The sequence below is a fragment of the Mustelus asterias genome, chromosome 9 (assembly GCF_964213995.1).
Source record: "Mustelus asterias chromosome 9, sMusAst1.hap1.1, whole genome shotgun sequence".
Taxonomy (NCBI): Eukaryota; Metazoa; Chordata; class Chondrichthyes; order Carcharhiniformes; family Triakidae; genus Mustelus; species Mustelus asterias.
The window spans coordinates 10,005,383-10,033,001 of NC_135809.1; the positions used below are offsets into that span (position 1 = coordinate 10,005,383).

The 27,619-nt window shown below is 48.5% G+C and overlaps 2 protein-coding genes across 2 annotated transcripts in view; both read left to right on the forward strand.

The window, feature by feature from the left end:
- Positions 1-27,619, forward strand: part of LOC144498487 (host cell factor 1-like) — a 467,986-nt gene that overhangs the window by 235,900 nt on the left and 204,467 nt on the right. The window lies entirely within an intron of this gene.
- The window catches only part of chst11 (carbohydrate (chondroitin 4) sulfotransferase 11), a 186,627-nt gene continuing 172,200 nt past the window's right edge, over positions 13,193-27,619 (forward strand). Inside the window, exon 1 of the mRNA XM_078219671.1 lies at positions 13,193-13,499. Within this exon, the coding sequence (XP_078075797.1) occupies positions 13,382-13,499 (118 nt within the window). The 5' untranslated portion in view covers positions 13,193-13,381. The remainder of the gene's footprint in view (positions 13,500-27,619) is intronic.

Sequence of the window (27,619 nt, forward strand, 5' to 3'; positions counted from 1 at the left end):
CAGCCCCTTACTCATTGACATCCACACACAGATATAAACCATGAGAGACAGGTAAAGACCCACTTTCTTCTTACTCGGACTGGGAGGATAGATCGGAAAAATTACGGTCCTTCCTTCATTGAGAGTTTCCTTCCTTCACTGAAACCCAGCCTTCCATTCAGATCCTGTTCCATTCAACAGAGCCCCGCTCCTTAGAAGCATAGAATCCCAACAGTACAGAAGAGGCCATTCGGCCCATCGAGTCTGCATCGACTCTCTGACAGAGAGTCTTACCCTGGCCCTCTCTCCCGCCCTATCCTCATAATCCCACACATTTACCATGGCCAATCCAGCTACCCTACACATCTTTGGACACTAAGGGGCAATTTAGCATGGCCAATCACCTAACCTGCACATCTTTGGACACTAAGGGGCAGTTTCGCATGGCCAATCACCTAACCTGCACATCTTTGGACACGAAGGGGCAGTTTAGCATGGCCAATCCATCTCACCGTCTCTGGTTATGGGTGTGATCATCCTAAAGTCACAAGAGCCTCTAAGTTCCTGAGTAAAACTTGTGGTGGAGACTGGGGTCGCCATCACTTTGAGGAGGTGTAAGTGTCGCTGGCAAAGCCAGCATTTGTTGGCCATCCTTAACTGCCCTTGAACTGAGTGGTTCCAAAGATGTGAGGGTTGGGTGGATTGGCCATGATAAATTGCCCTTTAGTGTCAGGGGTCTAGCAGGGTAAATACATGGGGTTACAGCAATAGGACCTGGGTGGGATTGTTGTCGGTGCAGGCTCAGTGGGCCGAATGGCCTCCTTCTGCACTGTAGGGATTCTGCAATTCTATGATTCTATGAAAAGCGTTGGAAGCAGTTCAGAGAGGGTCAACTGGACTAATACCAGGAACGGGTGGGTTGTCTACTGAAGGAATGTTGGACTGGCTGGGCTTGTATCCACTGCAATGTAGAAGAGTAAGAGGTGACCTGATTGAAACACACAAGATGCTGAGGGGTGTTGACAGGGTGGATGTTTCATCTTGTGGGAGATTCTGGAACTCGGGGAGTTACTGGTTAAAAATAATGGTGTTGTGAGACTTCTTTCTGTGCTCACCCATTTAAGGCAGAGATGAGGAGAATTCTTTTCTCTCTGAGGGTTGTGAATCTCTGGAACTTTCTTCCTCAAAAGGCGGTGGAAGCAGAGTCTTTGAATAATTTGAAGGCAGAACCAGATAAATTCTTAATTAACAAGGGGGTGAAAGGTTATCGGGGGTGGGCGGGAATGTGGGGCTGAGGTTACAATCAGATCAGCTGGGATCTTATTGAATGGCGGAACAGGCTCGAGGGGCAGAGTGGCCTACTCCTGATCCTAATCCAGAGGATTCCCAGAGCACTATCTGTGTGATAATGTGTTTATACATTTTCAGCTGGGTTCTGAGTGTGAATGGAGATTTGTGCCTTTAACTCCCCTCGCCTCCCGGTGGCCTTTATCCAGCTTACATCCCAACATTCAGACCTTCCTAACTCAGTGAGCAAACAGAGAACCAGCTATAATGATATTATACCCTCGCTTACAACTGCTCCAATTGGCTGATCTCGTGAAGTTGCTCCTATCACACAGCAAGTACAGAACAATTTAAACAGTAAAGTAAAGTTTATTTATTAGTCACAGGTAGTCACAATGAGCTCGCTGCGTTCAAACCGACACTTGGGGGCGGCACGGTGGCCCACTGGTTAGATTTTGATTTGATTTGATTTGATTTATTATTGTCACATGTATTAGTATTGTGGTGAACCATCGTTGGTTCCCACTGTGGGATTGTTCTAATGTTGTTGTTGGGCTAGGGTGGGCGGCACGGTAGCACAGTGGTTAGCACTGCTGCTTCACAGCTCCAGGGTCCCGGGTTCGATTCCCGGCTCGGGTCACTGTCTGTGTGGAGTTTGCACATTCTCCTCGTGTCTGCGTGGGTATCCTCCGGGTGCTCCGGTTTCCTCCCACAGTCCAAAGATGTGCGGGTTAGGTTGATTGGCCAGGTTAAAAATTGTCCCTTAGAGTCCTGGGATGCGTAGGTTAGAGGGATTAGCGGGTAAAATATGTGGGGGTAGGGCCTGGGTGGGATTGTGGTCGGTGCAGACTCGATGGGCCGAATGGCCTCCTTCTGCACTGTAGGGTTTCTATGTTTCTATGATACACCTGTGGTTGTAACTGTTGTGGCACATCCCAGTCGGGCTCCGCCTCCTGGGAGAGGTATAAGACCCCCTGCTCGGGCGGGACCTCTTCAGTCTGGGATAGTGTGTTAAAGTTCTGATAGTTCCATTGTTAGTTAATAAAAGCCTTCTTTTACCGAAGCTTTGTGCCTCGTGTCAAATTGATGCGCATCAAGTATACAATGAAAAGTATTGTTTCTTGCGCGCTATACAGACAAAGCATACCGTACATAGAGAAGGAAAGGAGAGAGTGCAGAATGTAGTGTCATAGCTAGGGTGTAGACAAAGATCAACTTAATGCGAGGTAAGTCCATTCAAAAGTCTGACAGCAGCAGGGAAGAAGCTTGAGTTCTTGATGCTCAAGAACTTGAACTGCTGCCTCACATGGGTTCAATACCCAGCTTGAGTCACTGTCTGTGTGGAGTCTGCACGTTCTCTCTGTGTCTGCGTGGGTTTCCTCCGGATGCTCCGGATTCCTCCCACAGTCTGAAAGACGTGCTGGTTTGGTGCATTGGCCATGCTAAACTCTCCCTCAGTGTACCTGAGCAGGCGTGTACATTCACACTCCAATGAAGTTACTGTGAACAATCCCTAGTCGCCACGCCCTGTGGCAAACCTTCTCCTCCCAGTTCCCCTCTTTCAAGACTCAAGCAGCATTCAGAATATATTCTCATTGTGTTTAAAGTTTAAAATTTATTTATTAGTGTCACAAGTAGGCTTATATTAACACTGCAATGAAGTTACTGCGAAAATCTCCGAGTCGCCACACTCCGGTGCCTGTTCGGGTACACTGAGGGAAAATTTAGCACGGCCAACGCATCAAACAGGCACATCTTTCAGGCTGTGGGAGGAAACCAGAGCACCCGGAGGAAACCCACGCAGACACGGGGAGAACGTGCAAACTCCACACAGACAATGACCCAAGCTGGGAATCGAACCCAGGTCCCTGGTGCTGTGAGGCAGCAGTGCTAACCACCGTGCCACCATGCCGCCCCACAATTTTACATTGTAAGGCTCTCGTGAATCATCTTGGGGAAGTTTATTATGTTCGGGGTGCTATATAAATACAAGTTGTCGTTATATTTCCACAGCAGGATTAAACTCTGATTGGAACATGTTGCCGTTTGCCTTGCGGTTTTAGTTACATGATCCTTGTGAGCTTTGCACGGTCATTTCTTAAAAATCTTCATTTATGGGATGTGGGCATCGCTGGGATAGGCCCAGAATTGAATTCGGGTCCCTGGCGCTGTGAGGCAGCAGTGCCAACCACTGTGCCACCGTGCCGCCCTGTGTGTCAGTTTGAACACAGTGACCTCATTCAGATCCGACTGTTAGACATCGAGTGATCTACACTGGAGCTGAAGGGGAAGTAGGAATGTGCAGGGGGTGGCTCGTCTGGTCCAAGTGTTGGACCCCAACGTCCCCAACCCCAGCGTCACCACCAGCACATCTCCACACCAAGTGTTGGAGCCAGAGTCAGGCCTCATTAACTGCAGTGCCCGTAGCGTCACCCAGAAACAGCCCAGGTTGGCCGTGTGAGACATGATATTTTGCACTGAGAGGCAGAATGGGCCCAATGAACTCATTACATTGATGGTTACTGATGGAACTGGAATTAATGAGCCACTGCTGATCCGAGAGAACTTCTCACATTCAGACTTTGAAATATCTGGCCAAATGTTGGGCAAATCTCCAGGGCGCGGTGTGAGGGAGGGTGAAGGGGTGAAGGTGACAAGGCAGAATTTGAAAATGGTTCAGTGCACAACCAACAATGGCTGGGATCTTGTATCCTCTCCTGTGGTGGTGGTGCGGGGAGGGGGGAGGAGGGGTGGGGGGGGGGGGGGGGGGGTGAGGGGGGCTTTTGAGAGGGTGTGGGCTCTGACCCTGTGCTGCCTTTTTGCCTCCACCCCAATTAAGCCCATGGCGGGAGCAGCTGTGGGAGGAAACCGGAGCACTAGACAGGGTAGATGCAGGAAGGATGTTCCTGATGGTGGGAGTGTCCAGAACCAGGGGTCACAGTCTGAGGATTCGGGGTGGACCATTTAGGACGGAGGTGAGGAGACATTTCTTCACCCAAAGAGTGGTGAGCCTGTGGAATTCATTCCCACCGGAAGTAGTTGATGCCAAAACGTTGAATGTATTCAAGAGGCGGCTGGATACAGCACTTGGGGCGAATGGGATCAAAGGTTATGGGGAAAAAGCAGGATTAGGCTATTGAGTTGGACGATCAGCCATGATCGTGATGAATGGCGGAGCAGGCTCGAAGGGCCGAATGGCCTCCTCCTGCTCCTATCTTCTATGTTTCTATGTTTAATGCCAGCGTCAGTGGGATGAGGCCCTTAAATTGAGCACTAAATGTACACGTAAGGGCTTCAATGAAGCATCATTAAAATTACGAGAGGCACGGATAGAATGGAGAGTCAAAGTCTTTTTCCCAGGGTAGAAATGTCAATTACTAGGGGACATGGGTTTCATGGTAAAAGGGGGAAAGTTTAAAGGAGATGTGAGAGGCAGGTTTTTTTACACAGAGGGCAGTAAGTGCCTGGAAGGCGCTGCCAGGGGAGGTGGCAGAAGCAGATACAACAGCAACGGTTAAGAGGCATCTTGACAGATACATGAATAGGCCGGGAATAAAGGGAAAAGGACCAAGGGAAAAGAGGCGAAAGGTCTTTAGTTTAGAAAGACGTCATGTGTCTGCGCAGGCTTGGAGGGCCGAAGGGCCTGTTCCTGTGCTGCACTGTCCTCTGTTCTTTGATGTTGATGTGGGTCTGGAGTCACGAGTTTTTGCAACAGATTCACATCAACATTTACCAACACTCTTTATTTCATATCCAGAATTCTGAAACAGAATTTGCGGTAAACCACTGTTATCTGTGGTGGTTAACCACTGTTAGTTAGTATTTATTATTACCTGTGTATGTGGCACATCCCTGTCGGTTCCGCCCAAGTCTCCTCCCCCTGGTCCGGGTATAAAGGCGGTGGCTCCTCCCCCTAGCCTTCAGTTCAGACCAGATCTCCGACCGGGATGGCTCCAAGTTCTTGCGAATAAAAGCCTATTTGTCTTGACTCGATTGATATTGCATCAGAATTCAAATTCTCAAACTGTGCTGCTGAGATTGTGAACACAAATTCTCTCTGTTACCCAATCAGCAATTTAAAAAAGATGTCTTTAATTGGATTTATTCAATATTAAAATGGATTTATAGCCAACATTAACATTCCATTTCACCGTGCCATCAAATGTCCCGATTAGAGAAAAGGAAACACTTCCATTTATAATGTTTTTCACGACCACCAGACATTTCAAAGCACTTTGCAGCTAATTAAGTGCTTTTGGAAGGGTAATCACAGGTGTGATGTAGGGAGTGCGGCAGCCAATTTGCACACAGCAAGATCCCATAAACAGCACTGTGATAATAACCAGATGATCTGGTTCAGGGATGCTGGACGTGCCTGAGCATTGCTCCACACCCTGGCACTGGCATGGGGCAATGCTGGGGCAATGCCAGGGGCATTGGCATGGGGCACTGACAGGGGACAATTCAAGGGGGCATTGGCATGGGTCACTGGCAGGGAGCACCTGCAGGGAGCACTGGCAGGGAGGGTTACCCTCCTCCATTGGGGGTCACTCTCCTTCCGCATGTGGGTTTGATCCCTTTAGCCGTTGGAGGTCCCCATGTCCTTGAGGGGGAGGCCTTATATTTAACTTTGAGATTGGATCTCCTGGCGTTGCCACTGTGCCTGGGCCCCGCCCCTCCAGCTGGCTGTGTGATCCTCATCGGCGTTCGAACTGTTTATTCAGGTGGGAACAGGTGGCTGGGATGTTGGCAGTTTTGGCTTTTCAGATCTGATCCATCACACTGTGCAATTTTGAGAAAATGCCACCGGACAAAACACTGAATTAGACAGATGCTGCCAGATCTGCCTTGATTTTCCAGCATTCCCCCCCAACCTCTATCTCCCTTGAAGGATCCCCGCCCTCTGCATCTTGACATGGGCTGCTTTGCCCATGGGCACTCTGGAGGTAAGTTTGCAGATGGTGCCCGTCTCCTTGGTCCACCTTAGAGTCCATGGCGCCTTGTCTCTGCTTTTAAGGACCAGCAGTGATGTGCGCCCATGGGACTTCACCTGTGGTGGTGAGGTGGGGTGGGGGTGGGGTGGGGGGGGGGGGGGGGGGGGCTGTGAGTATCAGGTGGCCACTGTGTTCTCTGCCAATCCATTTGAGATGGAGTGGTTTGGTGTGGTACGTATATGCCTGATGCCATTTGACGACATGTAAAGCTGGAACTCCTCGCTGGTAAGTGGTATCCCATTGTCCGAAACCAGCACCTCCAACAAACCTGATGTGGAGATGCCGGCGTTGGACTGAGGTGGGCACAGTAAGAAGTCTCACAACACCAGGTTAACGTCCAACAGGTTTATTTGGTAGCACGAGCTTTCGGAGCACCGCTCCATCATCAGGCACCTGATGAAGGAGTAGCACTCCGAAAGCTCGTGCTACCAAATAAACATGTTGGACTTTAATCCGTCAAACCATGAGTGGCAAAGGTTTGCCTTAACTTTTCCACTGTTACAGAAGGAGTCGTGGATTTAATTTCATGGATGTCTAGCCATTTTGAGTGTGTGTCGACTACAAGTAGGGACATTGTGGCCAAGCGTGGGCCTACAAAATCAATGTGGAGTCTTACCCATGGCCCACCTGGCTGCTCCCAAGGGTGTATCGGGGCTGCTGAGGGTAACTTTTGTTGCACCTGGCGTTGGTTGCACCGGTTAACCATACTTTCTATGTCTGTGTCTAACCCGGGCCACCACACAGAGCTGTGAATCCAACATCTTGGACGTCCCTGGGTGGGCGCTGCGCAGTTTCACCAATAGTAACTTCCTGCGGGCATGGGGACGGTCACCCTCGCTCCTCACAGGAGGACGCTGTCTCCACACCTCAATTCATCCTTCCTTGTTGGAAAAGATTTTAGTTGTTCAGACACTGTATCGTAACACCAGCCAGGAAGAATCACTTTCTTAACTCTGGACAACGTTGGATCCTTCTGAGTCCAGTATTTCATCTGTCATGATGATACGAGTAATGTGTTGGGGAAATCCCAGGCAGAGGTGACACTGGCGGGGGTGGCGTACTATCCAGTAGTGGGAGACAGCTCAAGGGGTCTGCGTTTGATATTTGCGTCCCCAGGCTCTGTCGGAGGGTAGATTCATAAACGCCGAACAATAAAACCCAATGCTGTACCCTCGCAGACGCTATTTGAAGGATGGCTTTATCTTCTCTAAGTAAGGTGAGCGATCCTGGGTATGCTTAACACCGTTTACTTCATTTATGCAAATACTTCATTTTAAGACCAAAAGAGAAAATGCTGGAAAATCTCAGCAGGTCTGGCAGCATCTGTAAGGCGAGAAAAGAGCTGACGTTTCGAGTCCAGATGACCCTTTACAACAGGTGAGTTACCTACTTGACGGTGCTTGGCTGGGGTGGCACGTTGGCACAATGGTTAGCACTGCTGCCTCACAGCGCCAGGGACCTGGGTTCAATTCCGGCTTCGGGTCACTGTCTGTGTGGAGTTTGCACGTTCTCCCCGTGTCTGCGTGGGTTTCCTCCGGGTGCTCCGGTTTCCTCCCGCACCTCAAAGACGTGCGACTTAGGTGGATTGGCCTTGCTAAATTGACCCTAGTGTCAGGGGGATTAGCGGGGTAAATATGTGGGGTTACGGGGATAGGGCCTGGGTGGGATTGTGGTCGGTGCAGACTCGATGGGCCAAATGGCCTCCTTCTGCACTGTAGGGATTCTATGATTCCATTGTTTCGTGTGTGCTATACAGACAAAGCATACTGTTCATAGAGTGTGTAGGGTAGAAGGAAAGGAGAGAGTGCAGAATATAGTGTTACAGTTACCGATAGGGTGAAGAGAAAGATCACCAAATCTGTCAGAGATTTTAAAAGAGCATTATTAGGGAGTTTAAAAGAGTTAAGAGTAGAGTTTTAGAAGCATAGAACGCGAGTAGAAGGTAAAATTAGAGGGCATGCTGAGGACAGCTTGCAAGAAGTCCCCACGCTCCGGCGCCATCTTATTTTTTGGGGATAGGGCAGGGAGAGGGCCCAGGTAAGATACTGTCAGTGCAGGCTTGATGGGCCGAATGGCCTCTTGAATGTATTCAAGAGGTGGCTGGATATAGCTCTTGGGGGCAAATGGGATCAAAGGTTAAGGGGAAAAAGCAGGATTAGGCTATTGAGTTGGGTGATCAGCCATGATTGGCGGAGTAGGTGCGAAGGGCTAAATGGCCTCCTCCTGCTCCTATCTTCAATGTTTCTGCTTGTTCGGGATTCTATGGATTTTCTGATTTATTCAGCGTTAATCGCATAGCCCTGAGGCCAGCACGAGGTGAGCTTCGAGGATGGAGTAAATAGTAAGGATACAGGTACAGTCCTATCTCCAACCCGTTCTGCGATGAGATGACAATGTAAACATAGGAACCGCTGGTTTAAAAAATAAACCCAAGGCTCATCTACCATCTCTACCATTCTGATGGACATGTGACACAAGAGTCACGGTGTTAACTAATCATAACTATCTGTTTCTAACGATCAGTCATCAGTAGCAACAGACCTGGGATGAGGAAAACCCCAAGAGCTGGAAAGCTTTGGAAAAGCACGGCTCCCAAAGTGACTTGTTACTCCCACACCTGCTACACTCACTGTCTGTCATGTCTCAAATGACTCACGCACTGTGTCTCAAAATATTATTTACTGGGAGAACTCTTATCTAAATTTGAATTTGAATGAATCGATAATAACTGCTTCCATCATTCCCTGAGGGAATCTGTTCCATCGATCGCCCACTTGCTTGTTCCACCCAATACAATAGTTTAGAACTTATTCTCGCTGGGCTAATTAAGGGAGAACCAGTGGATGTGGTGCATTTGGACTTTCAGAAGGTTCTTGATAAGAGGTTAGCGGGAAAATTAAGGCACGTGGGATATGGGGCCATGTAATAGCCTGGATCGAAAATTGGTTAACAGACAGAAAACAGAGAGTAGGAATAAATGGGTCTTTCTCTCAATGTCAGGCAGTTAGAATCAAAGAATCCCTACAGTGCAGAAGGAGGACATTCAGCCCATCGACCACAATTCCACCCAAGCTCTATTCCCTTAACCTCACATATTTACCTGCTGATCCCCTGACACTAAGGGACAATTTATCATAGCCAATCAACCTAACCCGCATATCTTTGGACTGTGGGAGGAAACTGCAGCACCCGGAGGAAACCCACGCAGACACGGGGAGAACGTGCAAACTCCACACAGACAGTGACCCAAGCCAGGAATCGAACGCAGGTCCCTGGCGCTATGAGGCAGCAGTGCTAACCACTGTGCCACCGTGCTGCCGTTACTGCAGGGATCAGTGCTTGCGCCCCAGCTGTTCACAATAATTATACATGACCGGGATGAGGGAACCAAATGCAATATTTCCAAATTTGCTGATGACACAAAACTGGGTGGGATTGTGAGATGTGAGGAGGATGCAAAGAGGCTTCAAGATGATTCAGACATGTTGAGTGGGCAATCACATGGCAATGCAGTACAACACAGCTAAAGTGAAGTTATGCACTTAGAATCATAGAATTCCTACAGTGCAGAAGGAGGCCGTTCAGCCCATCGAGTGTGCACAGACTCTCCAACAGAACATCTTACCCAGGCCCATCCCCCTGCCCTATCGCCGTAGCCCCACACATTTATTCCATTTTTCCACCTAACCTACACATAGAATCGTAGAAATGAATCATAGAATCCCTACAGTACAGAAGGAGGCCATTCAGCCCATCAAGCCTGCACCGACAACAATCCCCGTAATCCCATGTATTTACCCTGCTAATCCCCCCGAAACTAAGGTCAATTTAGCATGGCCAATCAACCTAACCCGCACATCTTTGGACTGTGGGAGGAAACCGGAGCACCCGGAGGAAACCCACGCAGACAGGGGGAGAACGTGCAGACTCCGCACAGACAGTCACCCAAGCCGGGAGTTGAACCCAGATCCCTGGCACTGGGGGGCAGCAGTGCTAACCACTGTGCCACCGTGCCGTCCCTTTGGACTTTGGTGTGAAAAACAGAAAGGAAGAGTATTATTTAAATGGTGATATATTGGGAAGTGTGGATGTGGGTGTCCTTGGACACTGGTCAGTGAAAGTGGAGACGCAAGTGCAGCAAACAATTAGGAAGACAAATGTATGTTGGCCTCCATTGCAAGAGGATTTGAGTTCAGAAGTAGGGAGGTCTTATTGCTGTTATACATGGCCTTGGTGAGATCACACCTGCAGTATTGTGTGCAGTTTTGATCTCCCTACTTAAGAAAGGATATACTTACCAAAGAGGAAGTGCAGAGGATGTTCTGTCCTACGGCTTGTCTGTCCTACGAGGAGAGATTGGTTCAAATGGGCCTATATTCACTCGAGTTTAGAAGGATGTGAGGAGATCTGATTGAATGTATAAAATTCCAACATTTCTGGACAGTCTGGATGCAGGGAGGATGTTTTCCTTGGTTGGGGAATCTAGAACCAGGGGGCACAGGATATGGGGTAGACTATTTAGGGACGAGATGAGGAAATATTTCTTCACTTAGAGGGTAGTGTATCTGTGGAATTCTTTACCACAGAGCGCTGTGGAGGCCAAGTCACTGAATGTATTCAAGAAAGAGATAAATCATTTTTTAGATGTTAATGGCATCAAGGGGTCTGGGAGAAAGCGGGAAAATGGCTTTGAGATCGAGGATCAGCCATGATCATATTGAATGGCGGAGCAGGCTCTCAGGGCCGAATGGCCTACTCTTGCTCCTGGTTCCTATGTTTCTCTGTTACCTAATACCGACTACCCTTCAGACAGTGTCCTCTGTCTCTGCACTTCTAGACTAAGTGAAGTAGTTTGTCTTGGCCAATGTTAAGAAAAATAAAAATTTGCATTTATATAGCACCTATCACTACTACAGATATCCCAAAGTGCTTTACAGTCAATGAAGTACTTGTTTTTGAAATGCAGTCACTGTCACTATGTCAGAACCATGCACAGGAAGATCCCACAAACAGCAAGGTGAGAAGGAATTTGTTTTCAGTGATGTTGATTGATGGATAAGGGAGGATCCTAATTTAATTAACAACGCTGGAATGATATCTCCTCAAAACCTTGCCTTTCCCACTGAGTCTGGAGCTTTGCAATTTACAGATTCATCCAAAGATGTGCAAGTTAGGTGGATTGGCCATGGTAAAGTGCCCCTAAGTGTCCAGAGATGTGTAGATTAGATGGCTTATGGGCGGCACGGTGGCACAGTGGTTAGCACTGCTGCCTCACAGCGCCAGGGTCCCGGGTTCGATTCCCGGCTTGGGTCACTGTCTGTGCAGAGTCTACACATCCTCCCCGTGTCTGCGTCGGTTTTCTCCGGGTGTTCCGGTTTCCACCCACAGTCCAAAGATGCACGGGTTAGCTGCATCGGCCATGCTAAATTGCCCCGGGATGCGTAGGAAAGAGAGATTAGCGGGGTAAATATATGGGGTTACAGGGTTAGGGCCTGGGTGAGTTGGTGCAGACCCGATGGGCTGAAAGGCCTCCTTCAGCACTGTAGGGATTCTATGATTAGCCATGGTAAATGTGCAGGGTTATAGGCCTGGGTAAGACACTCTGGGGGAGGGATTTCCAGGCCGTGATAGGCCTGAAAACGGAAAATCCCGCCCGAGGTCAACAGACCTTTCCATGGTGCACCCCTCACCCGCTTCGATTCCCGTGGCGGGCGGAACTGGAAAATTTGCCCCTCTGTCAGAGAGTCAGCACAGACTCGAGGGGCCGAATGGCGTCTTTCTGCACTGTAGGGATTCTATGATTCAATTTCATTGATCGAGTCCCAGGAATCAAGGCAGTGGTGGGCGGCACAGTGGTTAGCACTGCTACCTCACAGCGCCACAGGGACCTGGGTTCGATTCCCAGCTCGGGTCACTGTCTGTGTGGAGTTTGCACGTTCTCCCCGTGTCTGCGTGGGTTTCCTCCGGGTGCCCGGGCTTCCTCCCACAGTCCGAATGTCATGCCGGTTAGGTGCATTGGCCGTGCTAAATTCTCCCTCAGTGTACCTGAACAGGCGCCAGAGTGTGGCGACTAGGGGATTTTCACAGTAACTTCATTGCAGTGTTAATGTAAGCCTACTTGTGACACTACTAAATAAACTTTAAAACTTTAAACTTTAAAAAGACCAAGGGCAAATAGGGCTGGGCAACTCCAACGGAGCCCACGTCCTATGAAGGAAATTTGGCATGTCAGCTACGACTCTCACCAACTTTTACAGATGCACCACAGAAAGCATCCTTTCTGGTTGTATCACAGCTTGGTATGGCTCCTGCTCTGCCCAAGACCCGCAAGGAACTACAAAAGGTCGTAAATGTAGCCCAATCCATCACGCAAACCAGCCTCCTATCCATTGATTCTGTCTACACTTCCCGCTGCCTCGGAAAAGCAGCCAACATAATTAAGGACCCCACCCACCCCGGACATTCTCTCTTCCACCTTCTTCCATCGGGAAAAAGATACAAAAGTCTGAACCAACCAACCGACTCAAGAACAGCTTCTTCCCTGCTGCTGTCAGACTTTTGAATGGACTTACCTTGCATTAAGTTGATCTTTCTCCACACCCTGGCTATGACTGTAACACTACATTCTCTCATTTCCTTCTCTATGAACGGTATGCTTTGTCTGTATAGCGCGCAAGAAACAATACTTTTCACTAGGTTAATACATGTGACAATAATAAATCAAATCAAATCAAATGAACAAACACAATAAAGATTTCAGCCAGATAGGTTTGGGGTTTGTTTTGAAGTTTTGGATCTGTTTGCCTGGTAGAAATTCCAGCGAGCGCTAGGACCGAGCGGGTACTGCACTGCCAGCAAGGCAGAGAGAGAGAGGGAGGGAGGGAGAGGGACCGCCCCGTGTGTACAGGAGGCTGGCATTGCCCCTGTTCAGAGGCGGCGGAGAGGGGAGGGGAAGGGGGAAGGATGAACAGGAACGGGGCTCGGTGTCTGGGGCTGCCGCTGCGCTGGCAGCTGGAGTGAGTGAGTGTGTGTGAGAGAGAGAAAGAGGGAGGGAAGGAAGGAAGCAGCGGAGGAGAGCGGCAGAGCCAGCACTCAGCATCAGCAACACACACAGCCCAGCCATGAAACAGGGGCTCCTGGATATCATGAGGATGAGCAGAAAATGCCGCATGGTCCTAGTCACTTGTCTTGGATCATTTGTCCTGGTGATCTTTTATTTCCAAAGTATGTTACATCCAGGTAGGTAAATTTCTTCAACATTTCCAGATGTATGTTTTGTTACATTTGCTCCCGTTTCTGCTGCTAATCCTTGTCCCAATATTCCCTTGTCTTGGTATCCCCTTGTCCTGATATTCCCTTATCCTAATATTCCCTTATCTTGTTATTCCCTTGTCCCAATATTCCCTTGTCCTAATATTCCCTTAGCCCAATATTCCTTTCTCCTGATATTCCCTTATCCTGATATTCCCTTATCGTGATATTCCTTTATCTTGTTATTTCCTTGTCCCAATACTCCCTTGTCTTGATATTCCCTTGTCCTGATATCCCCTTGTCCTAATATTCCCTTATCCCAATATTCCTTTCTCCTGATATTCCCTTGTCCTGAATATTCCCTTGTCCTGATGTCCAATCCCCCATCATTTTATCAATGTGTGATTTTAAAAAAATCTCTTTTGTGTTGTATTAAAAATAAAAGGTTTCTCCTCCATGGAACTGGGGGCAATACCATTCTCCCGGTGGGTGCCCCCCTCTCCCACCGGCACCTTTCAGTGAGGAGGGGGGGGGGCTGGTGGCAGGGGAGAGAGACCTTGAGACATTAAACAGACGTGGGAAGCCTGACTTGAAATCCCCCCCTCCCTTGTTAATTTACAAAGGGGAGGGGGGGGGAGATTGTGAAGCTCTGGGGTTGGTGATAGGAAAACATGTCCTGGAGAGGGACTGAGTGCTTGGGTACTGTGTACAGAAGCTGCTTTTTAAATCTCTCTCTTAGAAAGAGGGAGAGACCAGTCCATGTGTGTGTTATCAATGAATAGAGACAGCTACAATTGTTCCCCCAATCCCGTCTCTCTCTTAGACAGCTATATTTAAAAACTGCAACACCTTTCCCTGCCGGGTTGTGAGTCGACAGTGTAATTTTCTACCAACACACAGATATATATAAATACCAATTGCTTTCCAAAGTTTTCTCACTGAGCGCCTGTTTAACTTAGAAATCCAAGTCACTTTTTCCTCTTTGCTAAATGGAGGTTTTATTTTTTTTCTCTCTCTGGTGAAGGGATCGTTTATATTTTTGCCAGGAGTTTCTGTGCGGGAGAAGTGAATGAACAGTGGGAGCAGGGCAGTGGGGGAAGCCACTTCACTCACACTCACTCACTCAGTCTGAGACAGAACGGGAACGGAAAGTAAAGAAGCGAGATTGAGAGCGGGAACTGCCCTTTACCCGCTGATATCAAAACAGAAAACGCTGCAAATACTCAGCAGGTTCCTGGCAGTGACTGCGGGAAGGGAAATCCCTTCAGAGATAGTGTACAAATCCCCCCCTACTTCCCTACCCCCTCCTCCTATCACCCTCTCCCCTCCAGAGCTGGTGTCCTAATCTCCCTACCCCCCACCCTCCAGAGATAGTGTCCTATCCCCTCTACCTCCCTACCGCCTCCAGACCGAGTGTACTAGTCTCCCTATCCCTTCCAGACCTAGTGTACTAGTCTCCCTATCCCTTCCAGACCTAGTGTACTAGTCTCCCTATCCCTTCCAGACCTAGTGTACTAGTCTCCCTATCCCTTCCAGACCTAGTGTACTAGTCTCCCTATCCCTTCCAGACCTAGTGTACTAGTCTCCCTATCCCTTCCAGACCTAGTGTACTAGTCTCCCTATCCCTTCCAGAGCTGGTGTACTAATCTCCCTATTCCTCCCCACCCCTGAGCTAGTGTCCTATCATCCCTACCCCCTCCAGAGCGAGAGTACTAGCCTCTCTACCCCCCCCCAGAGCGAGTGTCCTCATCTCCCTACCCCCTCCAGAGCGAGTGTCCTCATCTCCCTAGCCCCTCCAGAGCGAGTGTCCTCATCTCCCCACCCACTCCAGAGCGAGTGTCCTCATCTCCCTACCCCCCCCCAGAACTAGTGTACTAGCCTCTCTACCCCGGCCAGAGTTGGTGTCCTCGTCCCCCTACTCCCTCCAGAGCTGGTGTCCTCATCCCCCTGTCCCCCTCCTCCCTCCAGAGCTGGTGTCCTATTCTCCCAGCCTCCCCCCCCCCCCCCTCCCCCCTTCCAGAGTTGGCCATGAGTAACTGGGAGATTTGCTTGTAAAGTGAACAAGGATCGGGAGACAGAGTTGCCTCTGTAGAGATCCTGACTCCTTGTTTCACCTGGTTAGCAGGAGTTAAACAAATCCCCAAAGCATGCCCACTAAGTATAGATGTAAGTGCAGTCAGCTGAATCCTTACTTAATACACTCCTGTTAGCACAATTTTTTCATTCTTTTTTTAAGTTCCTTTATTGATAAATACTAATTCTTAGCACGTTCAAGACACAAAATAAACTGAGTCACGTTATGTCAGATGGATTAGCCATGCTAAATATGTGGGGTTTTGGGGATAGAGCGGGGGATAGGGCCTGGGCAAGATGCTCTGTCAGAGTGTCGGTGCAAACTCGATGGGCTGAATGGCCTCTTCAGCATGGTAGTGATTCGATGATTCTACATGAGGCAGCTGGGTGCTGAAAGCTTGTTCACAGGGGTCGGTTTTAAGGAAAATAGATGGGATGGAGGGGGTGCAGGGGAGGGCACTTTGGGGGTGGGATCCAGATGCGGCACGGTAGCACAATGGTTAGCACTGCTGCCTCACAGCGCCAGGGACCTGGGTTCGATTCCCGGCTTTGGTCACTGCCTGTGTGGAGTTTGCACATTCTCCCCGTGTCTGCGTGGGTTTCCTCCGGATGCTCTGGTTTCCTCCCACAGTCTGAAAGATGTGCTGGTTTGGTGCATTGACCCAAACAGGCGCCAGAGTGTGGCGCCTTGGGGATTTTCACAGTAACTTCATTGCAGTGTTAATGTAAGCCTACTTCTGACTAATAAATAAACTTTAAACTCACTGTTGTCGCAAACCAGTTTGAGCTCAGCAGTGTCACGCAAGTAGCAAGGAGCACACTATTTGTTTTAGAAAATGACATTGGCTAAGGGAAAGCTCCCCCTTCCTTTCTCCAAAATTACACCATCGATCTTTGGTGTCCATCCTCGTGCGAGGGCAGTGTCTGATCTGAGAGATGGTGCCCCCGGCAATGGAGCATTCCCTCAGTACTGCGCTGGGTCTAACCTTCGGGGAGTGTGTGCCCTTGAAAAACAGCAGGGACTACTTGGAATTTGCATAGCGCTTTTGATGCCAGCAAATAATTCCCAGGATGCTGAGGGAAAACAGATAATGACCGAAGGAAGGAAATGCTTTGATTTCATTTATTATTGTCACATGTGTCGGTATACAGTGAAAAGTATTGTTTCTTGCGCGCTATACAGACAAAGCATACCGTTCATAGAGTACATAGGGGAGAAGGTAAGGAGAGGGTGCAGAATCATAGAATCCCTACAGTTCAGAATGAAGCCATTCGGCCCATCGAGTCTGCACCGACCATAATCCCATCCCGGCCCAATCCCCGTAACCCCACATATTTACCCTGCTAATCACCCTGGCACTAGGGTCAATTTAGCACGGCCAATCAACCTAACCTGCACATCTTTGGACTGTGGGAGGAAATCGGAGCACTTGGAGGAAACCCACGCAGACATGGGAAGAATGTGCAAACTCCACACAGACAGTGACCCGAGGCCGGAATTGAACCCGGGTCTCTGGCACTGGGAGGCAGCAGTGCTAACCCACTGTGCCATCGTGCTGCCCAGTATTGTGTTGCAGTCATAGCTAGGGTGTAGAGAAAGACCAGCTTAATATGAGGTAGGTTCATTCAAGAGTGATGGCAGCAGGGAAGAAGCTGTTCTTAACTGGCCTAAGAGGTGGGCCTTTAAGGTGGACGAAAGAAGCGGAGAGGCAGAGCGGCCTTGGGGTGGGGGGAATTCCATGAGCCATTACTGTGGGAGCGGAGGGCAAATTTGATGTACCAGGGGCCAGAATTTGAGTAAACGGAGAAGGGAGGGCGGGAGGCTGTGGTGTAACAATTTTCATTTTAATTATATGTCTGGAAATGTGCAGCTGCTGAAAGTTTACATTGCGATCGAGATCCTCAATTTAAAAGGGGAAAAACTCTACCAAAGGACACATACGGACAAGCTGTGTTTTCACAACTGTCAACCCCAGTAAACTGATTGTAAGAAGCAATCTGTTTGAAGAAAAAGTGCACTTCTGCAATTGGATCCCACATGACAGGAGAAATTGTAATTGTGGTTCTGTTTGGAATGGGGGGTAAGCTGGGTAGGGATTGTGCTCACACTAACTTTGCCATTTCCAAAGCAGATGGAAACATGTGTGTTTTCATAAGCTTTTGGTGAACTTATTATCCTGTACAATACTGTTAGTTTAACTTTTATACTCCTATCGCTGAAAGCTGTTTACATTGGTGTGGCTAGTGTTGATATAGAACATTGCATCTTTTTTTGAAGTTTACAGTTTATTTATCAGTATCACAAGTAAGACTTACGTTAACACTGCAATGGAGTGTGGAATGAGCTGCCGGATAAAGTGGTAAAAACCAGAGGGCATGGGTTAAGGGTGAAAGGAGAAAAGTTTAAAGGGAATATTAGGGGGGGCTTCTTCACGCAGAGAGTGGTGGGAGTGTGGAATGAGCTGCCGGATAAAGTGGTCAATGCTTTTAACATTTAAGAAAAACTTGGACGGGTTCATGGATGAGAGGGGTGTGGAGGGATATGGTCCAAGTGCAGGTCAGTGGGACTAGGCGAAAAATGGTTCGGCACAGACAAGAAGGGCCAGAAGGCCTGTTTCTGAGCTGTAATGTTCTATGGTTCTATGAAGTTACTGTGAAAATCCCCCAGTCGCCACACTCCGGTGCCTGTCTGGGTACACTGAGGGAGAATTTACGATGGCACAGTGGTTAGCACTGCTGCCTCACAGTGACAGGGACCCGGGTTCGATTCCCGACTTGGGTCACTGTCTGTGTGGAGTCTGCATGTTCTCCCCGTGTCTGCGGGGGTTTCCTCCGGGTGCTCCGGTTTCCTCCCACAGTCCGAAAGACATGCTGGTTAGGGTGCATTGACCCGAACAGGCGCTGTAGTGTGGCGACTAGGGAAATTTCACAGTTACTTCATGGCAGCCTTAATTGTGACTAATAAATAAACTTGAAAAAACTTCAGAATTTAGCACGGCCAATATGCCTAACTAGCACGTCCTTCAGACTCTGGGAGGAAACCGGAGCACCCGGAGGAAACCTACCCAGACACGGGGAGAACGTGCAGACTCTGCACGGACAGCGACCCGAGCCAGGAATCGAACCCGGGTCCCTGGTGCTGAGAGGAAGCAGTGCTAACCACTGTGCCACCGTATCTGTGGCCTGATTGGTGAACAATTTGTCTTTAAAAACTTCCCGTCCTGGTTTGAGTGTCTCTCCCCTCAGGCATGAATCATCTTACCACCTGACAACCCTTGAAGGGTAAATCAGGGATTTCTCAATTATGACCTTACGGTGAGTCCACAGCTAGATTTGGAACATTTTGCAGCATCAATGTTGGTTCTGTGGCAATAGTGGTCCTTGTCATGTGTCTGGGAATTCCCATCACCACTGTGCGGAGTGACACTCTTAACGAGATTAGGGAGGACTGTGTTGGGTAGGCAGCCCACAATTTACTTATCTGCGCTGAGCACCTATTTATGCACCCTTCACAGCAGGGAAGGAGTCTATTCAGCCCATCTGGCTCCTGCTGGTTCTTTAAAAGAGTTGTCCAATTTGTTCCACCTACTCCCCTGCTCTTTTCTGGCAGCCCCGCACATTATGGGTGGCACGGTGGCACAGTGGTTAGCACTGCTGTCTCACAGTGCCAGGGACCTGGGTTTGATTCCCAGCTTGGGTCACTGTCTGTGTGGAGTTTGCACATTCTCCCCGTGGCTGCGTGGGTTTCCTCCGGGTGCTGCGGTTTCCTTCCACAGTCGAAAGATGTGCAGGTTAGGTATTTTGGCCATGGTAAATTAGTCCCTTAGTATCCGAAGATGTACAGGTTAGGTGGATTGGCCATGCTAAATTGTCCCTTAGTGTCCAAAGATGTGCAGGTTAGGTGGATAGGCCACGGTAAATTGTCCCTTAGTGTCCAAAGATGTACAGGTTAGGTGGATTAGCTGTGCTAAATATGTGGGACTATAGGGATAGGGCAGAGCATGGGTGGGCTGTTCTTTCGGAGAGTTGGTGCAGACTCGATGGGCTGAATGCCTTATTCCATAGAATCTGTACAGCACAGAAGGAGGCCATTCGGCCCATTGAGTGTGCACTGACAACAATCCCACCCTAGACCCTATCCCAACCCCACACATTTACCCCATTAATCCCTCTAACCTACACATTCTGGGACACTAAAGGGCAATTTAGCATGGCCAATCAACCTAACCTGCACATCTTTGCACTGTGGGAGGAAACCCACGCAGACACGCGGAGAATGTGCAAACTCCACACAGACAGTGACCCAAACCGGGAATTGAACCCGGGTCCCTGGCGCTGTGAGGCAGCAGTGCTAACCATTGTGCTACCGCGCCACCCGTCTGCACTGTGGGGATTCTATGATTATTATATTACAAGTTACACATCCAATTCTTTTCTGAAAGTTAGCATTGAATTTCTTTCTTTTTGGAGGAGGTGGGGAGGGAGAATTAAATCCCAACAACTGTTGCTGTGAATGTAAGCCGCTTGATGGGCAGTGAAACACAAGGAGATAGTGTCAGAGGAGGCAGTGTACTCACCTTGTATTGTCCTTGCATGTAATATTGATGAGCTGTGAGAAATGGAGCTTTGCAACAGGAGGTTGTGTGGCTCCAGGAGGCTGCTGGCTTGAATTAAATAAACGATGGATCAGTGTCAGTGATATCAAAAACAGGTTCTCAAAACATCTTGTTCGCCCCAAAGAAGCTTCTGGCCCTCAGTGTTTTTTTGGTGGTCACCAGTCAGAGGCAAAGGAATTCCAATATGTATTTTGCTTTGCTTTACCCGAGGCTGGGTCACAGCGCCAGGGACCCGGGTTCAATTCCGGCCTCGCGTCACTGTCTGCGTGGAGTTTGCACGTTCTCCCCGTGCCTGCGTGGGTTTCCTCCGGGTGCTCCGGTTTCCTCCCACAGTCCGAAAGACGTGCGGGTTAGGTTGATTGGCCATGAAAAATTGACCCCAGTGTGGGGGGGATTAGCGGGGTAAATGTGTGAGGTTACGGGAATAGGGCCTGGGTGGGATCGTGGGCGGTACAGACTCGATGGGCCGAATGGCCTCCTTCTGAACTGTAGGGATTCTGTGACTGTCACGGAGCTGGAAGGGTTTTGTTCTAAGCTTTTTAAATGGGTGCGGGGAGCTTGTTTCATGTTGATACGACTGCATGGCCAGCATTTCAAGAGCGAATGGGGATTCCAACTGCTTCAGGTTGTTTGATCATCCGTCACAGAGAAGCTACTGCCTCACGCTTGTGTCTGGCGGGTCCCCGCAGTGAGCGGTTGGAAAAAGGGAAATAATACAAATAACTGACTAAGCAGAATTTCTCATTGTGTTGCGTGGCCACCAGCTCACAGAGAGATAGCCTCAGTGACGAGACAGCAGGACAAACAGCGGAAGGGTAGACGGTCAGGGAATTGCGTATGTGATCTGCTCCTCCACAATCTGCGATGAGGCAATCTATCTTCTCATCGACACTCTGCATTCCAGGTATGTGAGGGGATCTGTCTCTCTCTGACCTACAGCAGAGGTCACAGCACATTCTCTGGAGCTGCCTCTTGCCATCTGAATGCAAAGTGTTCAGCGGCACGGTAGCACAGTGGTTAGCACTGCTGCTTCACAGCTCCAGGGACCTGGGTTCGATTCCCGGCTTGGGTCACTGTCTGTGTGGAGTTTGCACGTTCTCCTCGTGTCTGCGTGGGTTTCCTCCGGGTGTTCCGGTTTCCTCCCACAGTCCAAAGATATCTGGGTTAGGTTGATTGGCCATGCTAAAAATTGCTCTCAGTGTCCTGAGATGTGTAGGTTAGAGGGATTAGTGCGAAATATATGGGGGTAGGGCCTGGGTGGGATTGTGGTCGGTGCAGACTCGATGGGCCGAATGGCCTCTTTCTGTACTGTAGGATTTCTATGATGTCTATGTTTGTGCTCAGGCCTTATCCATTGGGAGTGTGCTCTCAAATCCAGACAAAAAAGGACATTGCCTTCATTAAGAAAGACTTTATTTGTAAGACACTCATCATGGCCTTTGGACATCCCAAAGCATTTTACAGCCAATGAAGTATAAAAGTTAGTCCTGGTTGTAATTTGATTTTGATTTGATTTATTATCATCACATATATTGGTATACAGTGAAAAGTATTGTTTCTTGCGCGCTATACAGACAAAGCATACCGTTCATAGAGAAGGAAAGGAGAGAATGCAGAATGTAGTGTTACAGTTATAGCTAGGATGTAGAGAAAGATCAACTTAATGCAAGGTAGGTCCATTCAAAAGTCTGATGGCAGCAGGGAAGAAGCTGTTCTTGAGTCGGTTGGTACGTGACCTCAGACTTTTGCATCTTTTTCCCAACGGAAAAAGGTGGAAGAGAGAATGTCCGGGGTGCACGGGGTCCTTAATTATGCTGGCTGCTTTGCCGAGGCAGTGGGAAGTGTAGACAGAGTCAGTGGATGGGAGGCTAGTTTGCGTGATGGATTGGGCTACATTCACGACCTTTTGTAGTTCCTTGTGGTCTTGGGCAGAGCAGGAGCCATACCAAGCTGTGATACAACCAGAAAGAATGCTTTCTATGATGCAGCTGTAAAAGTTGGTGAGAGTCGTAGCTGAGATGCCAAATTTCCTTAGTCTTCTGAGAAAGTAGAGGCGTTGCTGGTAGGTAAATTGTACCAGTAAATCCCATGTACAATAATGTGATAATGACCAGGTCATCCACTTAGAGTCCAAAGGGCGGGACTTTACGACCTCGCTCATCCCGAAACTGTAAAATCCCACCCGTGGTCAACGGACCTTCCCATGGTCCACCCCTCGCCCGCTCCAATTCCTGTGGCGGGCGGTACGGGAAAATTTGACCCATAGAGTCACACAGTGCAGAAAAGGTGCTTCAGCCCATCGAATCTGCACCATCTTCTACTGATATCGGCTGAGGGAAAATCGTCGTCTAAGATGCCAAGAAGAACACTCTTGCGTCTCTTTAAACCGTGCCGTGAGATCTTTTGGGCCCCCGTTTAACATCTCATCTGAAAGTCAGTAACTCCAATAATGTAGCACTCCCTCCCTGCTGTAAGAGAGTGTCAGTCTGGAATACGTGGAAAGTGGTACCATCAGACTTTAGCTTTTCACATTCACATTAATCGGAAAATACATCTTCAAAGCTCATTCGCTTTTCGCACGTAATAGCGGGTGCCATCTTTGGACCCGTACTTTCAAAGCCCAAATCTTATTGGTCAATATGACTGAGCAACATGAACCTCTCTGACCCCCATCTCACCGCTTATCACCGATTTTCTCACCTCTAGATTCGGTTCTTTCCAATATCCTGTTCTCTGACACCTCGACATTCACCCTGTCTGAAATCCAACGCATCCAGAACCTGCATCCTGACCCAAACCAAGTTCCGCTCACCCTTCAATCAGGCCGTGTTAGCCCCCTATCCCCGGTACGTTTTTTTCCCCCTTTCATGGAGCGTTGCTGACAAGGCCATCATTTATTACCCATCCCAGCAGACATGGGGATGTGGTGGTATTGTCACTGGACCAGTAATTCAGAGACCCAGGTGGGGACCCGGGTTCGAATCTCATCAGGGCAGACGGTGAAATTTGAATTCAATACTAAAAAAAATCTGCAATCAAAGAAAAGTCTAATGATGACCATGAAACCATCGTCATAAAACCCATCTCATAGAATCACAGAATCCCTACAGTGCAGAAGGAGGCCGTTCGGCCCATCGAGCTGCACCGACTACAATTCCACCCTGGCCCTATTCCCGTAACCCCATATATTTGCCCTGCTAATCCCCCAACACTAGTGTCAATTGAGCATGGCCAATCAACCTAACCCGCACACCCTTGGAACTGGTTCATCTAGTTAATTTAGGGATGGAAATCTGCCATCCTTACCCGGTCTGGCCTACATGTGACTGCAGATCCACATGGCTGACTCTCAATTGTCCTCTGAAATGGCTGAGCAAGCCATTCAGCTCAAGGGCAATTAGGGATGGGCAATAAATGCTGGCCCAGCCAGCGACGCCCACATCCCATGAATAAAAATGAAATTAGGAATACCTGAAGTCACATGTCAGGTAGATCATTCATGAAGCAGATATTTTTAAAAAGATGACAATTGTTCCAAGGTCACTATTGCTGAAACTTGCTTTTGTTTTCCAGATTTTACCAGCTGTCATGGTGGGATTCGAACCCGTGTCCTCAGAGCATTAGCCTGGGCCTCTTGAATTATGGGTTCAGTGATAATACAGTAATGTCCACTACATGGGGGAGGCAGTGACGTAGCAGTATTGTCACTGGATTAGTAATCCAGAGACCCTGGGCGAGATCTGGGGACTCAGGTTCAAATCCCACCACGGCAGATGGTTATATTTGAACTCAATGAAAAAAATCTGGAGGTAAAAGCCTAATGATGGCCATGAAACCATTGTCGATTGTTGGAAAAACCCATCTGGTTCACTAATGTCCTTTAGGGGAACAAATCTACTGTCCTTACCTGGTCTGGCCCACATGTGACTCCAGATCCACACCAATGTGGTTGAATCTCAAATGCCCTCTGAAATAGCGGGCAGTTAGGACTGAGCAATAAATGCTGGCCCAGCCAGCGACGCCCACATCCCATAAATAAATAAAAAATGCCATTGCCTCCCCTTGAGTCTGAAGTTCTCATTCAGAGGGGCAATTTTTTCACACAGAGGGTGGTGAGTGTCTGGAACAAGCTGCCAGAAGTAGTAGTAGAGGCGGGTACAATTTTGGCTTTTAAAAAGTATTTAGACAGTTACATGGGTAAGATGGGTATAGAGAGATATGGGCCAAATGCAGGCAATCGGGACTAGCTTAGTGGTAACAATTGTGCGGCATGCTGTAAACCTCTATGACTCAATAAATCCCTCATGGCCTTGCCTTCCCTTAGTGTAACATCAAGAGCATATGAGCAATAGGGGCAGGAGTAGGCCATTCAGCCCCTCAAACCATTCAATTTGATCATGATGGATCTACACCCCATCTTCAGTATCTCCCCTTTGTTTAATGTCCTCTCATGTCACAAGGTATCAGTATTGACCTGGAAAGTTCCAATTCTCCCCCCCCCCCCGCCCGTATCTGCAACCTCTTGGGAGCTGAGAATTCAAAATGTCCAATAGCCTTGGTTTGAAAAAGTGCTTCTTGGTTTTGCTCCTGACTGCCGAGTTCTTCTTCTTAAGATTATCTCCCCTTGTTCTAAATTCCAGGAAACTTTGGTTTTTCTATATCTATCCTACATAACATTTTAAACATTTTGATCAGTTCAGCAATTACTGAGCAGAAGAGGCCCTTCGGCCCATCAAGTCTGCACCAGTGCATGACCTGTCACCAAGGCCCTGTCACCAAGGCCCTGTCACCAAGGCCCTGTCACCAAGGCCCTGTCACCAAGGCCCTGACCTGTCCACCTAATCCCATTTGCTAGCACTAGGCCCATAGCCTTCAATGTTATGGTGTGCCCGTACTCATCCAGGTACTTTTTAAAGGATGTGAAGCATCCCGCCTCCACCACCCTCCCAGGCAGCACATTCCAGACCCTGACCACCCTCTGGGTAACAAAGCTTTTCTTCAAATCCCCCCTAAACCTCCCACCCCTCACTTTTAACTTGTGTCCCCTTGTAACTGACTCTTCAACTCAGGGGAGAAGCTGCTCCCTTACCACCCTGTCCATGCCCCTCAAAATCAATTAGCAATACTCAAGGAAATAGAAACTTATGCACCTGTTCTGACAATTTAACCCCAAGCCCCGGTGACCCTCTGACCCCTCACTCCCCTCCACCCCGGTCACTCCCCATCCCCCCAAAGCCAATATATCCTTTCTGAGGTATAGTCCCTCAAACTGAACGCAGTGCTTCATTCAGATTATCCCAACCCATCCATGTCCTACGATTCCTCCGTGTAAAACACCATTGTCCTTTGCATCTTTGATCATTTTTGTCCTAATCTCTGGAACTGCTCCCCTAAACCTACAGATTTTCTAACTCACCTTAGACCTTTAAAAAACAATCTTAGACTCCAATCTCTTCCACCGAGTCTAAGAGCCTCTTCCTTGAGCTCCCGCGTTAAAAGCTTCTTTCTTCCTCTGCAGAGCAACTTTGTGTCGAAGGTGCCATACGAATGCAAGTTGTTGTTATTGTTGTAAAAGTGCTATGTAAATGCCAGTTGTTGTTATAAAGGCACCACCTAAATGCAAGTTGTTGCTATTGTTGTAAAGGTGCTACGTAAATGCCAGTCATTGTGACAAAGGTACCACCTAAATGCAAGTTGATGCTGATGAGGGAGGAAGACTCGATTGGGAAGATTATAAATTGTCGCTTGCGGCTGTGAAGAGATCACACTGACTACACTTCCCTTTCTTGTGGAGGATCTGTTTGGATTGAACAACATAAATAACTGATATTGCTTAAGGACATCCTGAACCGTTTCTGTTGATAATGAGGGAGATCAGACCTCCACTGCCTTTCCCTTTCTAACAGCCCTGTATGGGTTCCTGTCCGTTGGTTCACAAGTATGGTGGGTGCTTGAAGAGTACACGTACCAACTCAGATCTCAGTTACAATCCCTGACTCCACTGCATTTCGAACAGGGTTCAGCGCATGGCTATAAAATGCTGATCAGTTAGCTACTGGGTAGAATTAGAACAAAGATGTGCAGGTTAGGTGGATTGGCCACGTTAAATTGCCCCTTAGTGTCCCATGATGTGCAGGTTAGCTGGATTGGCCATACTAAATTGCCCCTTAGTGTCCCAAGATGTGTAGGTTAGGTGGATTGGTCATGCTAAATTCCCGCTTAGTGTCCCAAGATGTGTAGGTTCAGTGGATTGACCATGCTAAATTGCCCCTTAGTGTCCCAAGGTGTGTAGGTTAGGTGGATTGGCCATACTAAATTGCCCCATAGTGTCCGGGGATGTGTAGGTTCAGTGGATTGTCCATGCTAAATTGCCCTTTAGTGTCCCAAAATGTGTAGGTTCAGTGGATTGTCCATGCTAAATTGCCCTTTAGTGTCCCAAAATGTGTAGGTTCAGTGGATTGTCCATGCTAAATTGCCCCTTAGTGTCCCAAGATGTGTAGGTTAGGTGGATTGGGCATGCTAAATTGCCCCTTAGTGTCCCAAGATGTGTAGGTTAGGTGAATTGGGCATGCTAAATTGCCCCTTAGTGTCCCAAGATGTGTAGGTTAGGGGGATTAGTGGGATAAACCTTGGGGTTACGGGGAACAGGTCTGGATGGGATTGCCCCTTAGTGTCAGGGGGATTACGTGGGGTTACAGCGATAGCGCTGGGGTGGGATTGTTGTCGATGGGCCAAATGGCCTCCTTTTGCTTTGTCGGGATTCTATGATTCCATGAGAACAGTGTAATGAGTTGAGCATGTAATCTCGGCTGGTGCTCATGCAGAACTGAGAAGCTGTAGCGCTGACAAAGGTGTCACCTTCTGGATTGATTTGTTTAACTCCTTCCCCTCTCAGAATGATGTTAAAGCTTCCCTGCCGCCATCCTGGAGGACAGTTGTGTTGCACCTGGCTTCCTTGTCAATACTTTTCACTCAACCGAGAGCAATTCAATCATTGGTTGAATTACTGTTTGTGGAGAGCTTGTGCACTCATTGGCTGCCGTGTTTCCGATACTACAACAATAACTACTCTTAAAAAGCTCTTCATTGGATGTCAAGTCCTCTGTGACGCCTCGAGGCCATTAACAGCGCTGTATAAACATCAGTCTTTATCTCTAATTACATGGCAGAAAGAGAAAGTTTTAATAACTCGAGGTATGCAGTTGCCACTGTGATGGGAGCTGAAAACAAGACACAACCCGTGGGGGTAGACATGCCACCCAGAGCAGCTATTACACACACAACGTGTGCGGTGACGAGATCATACTGGCACGTAGCGAGGGATCAGCGTACTGAACGGTGAGAGGATTGAACAACCTCCGAGTAGAGGAGACCGAGAGGTGATCCGATAGAAGTCTAAAATCATGAATTTGATTTGAT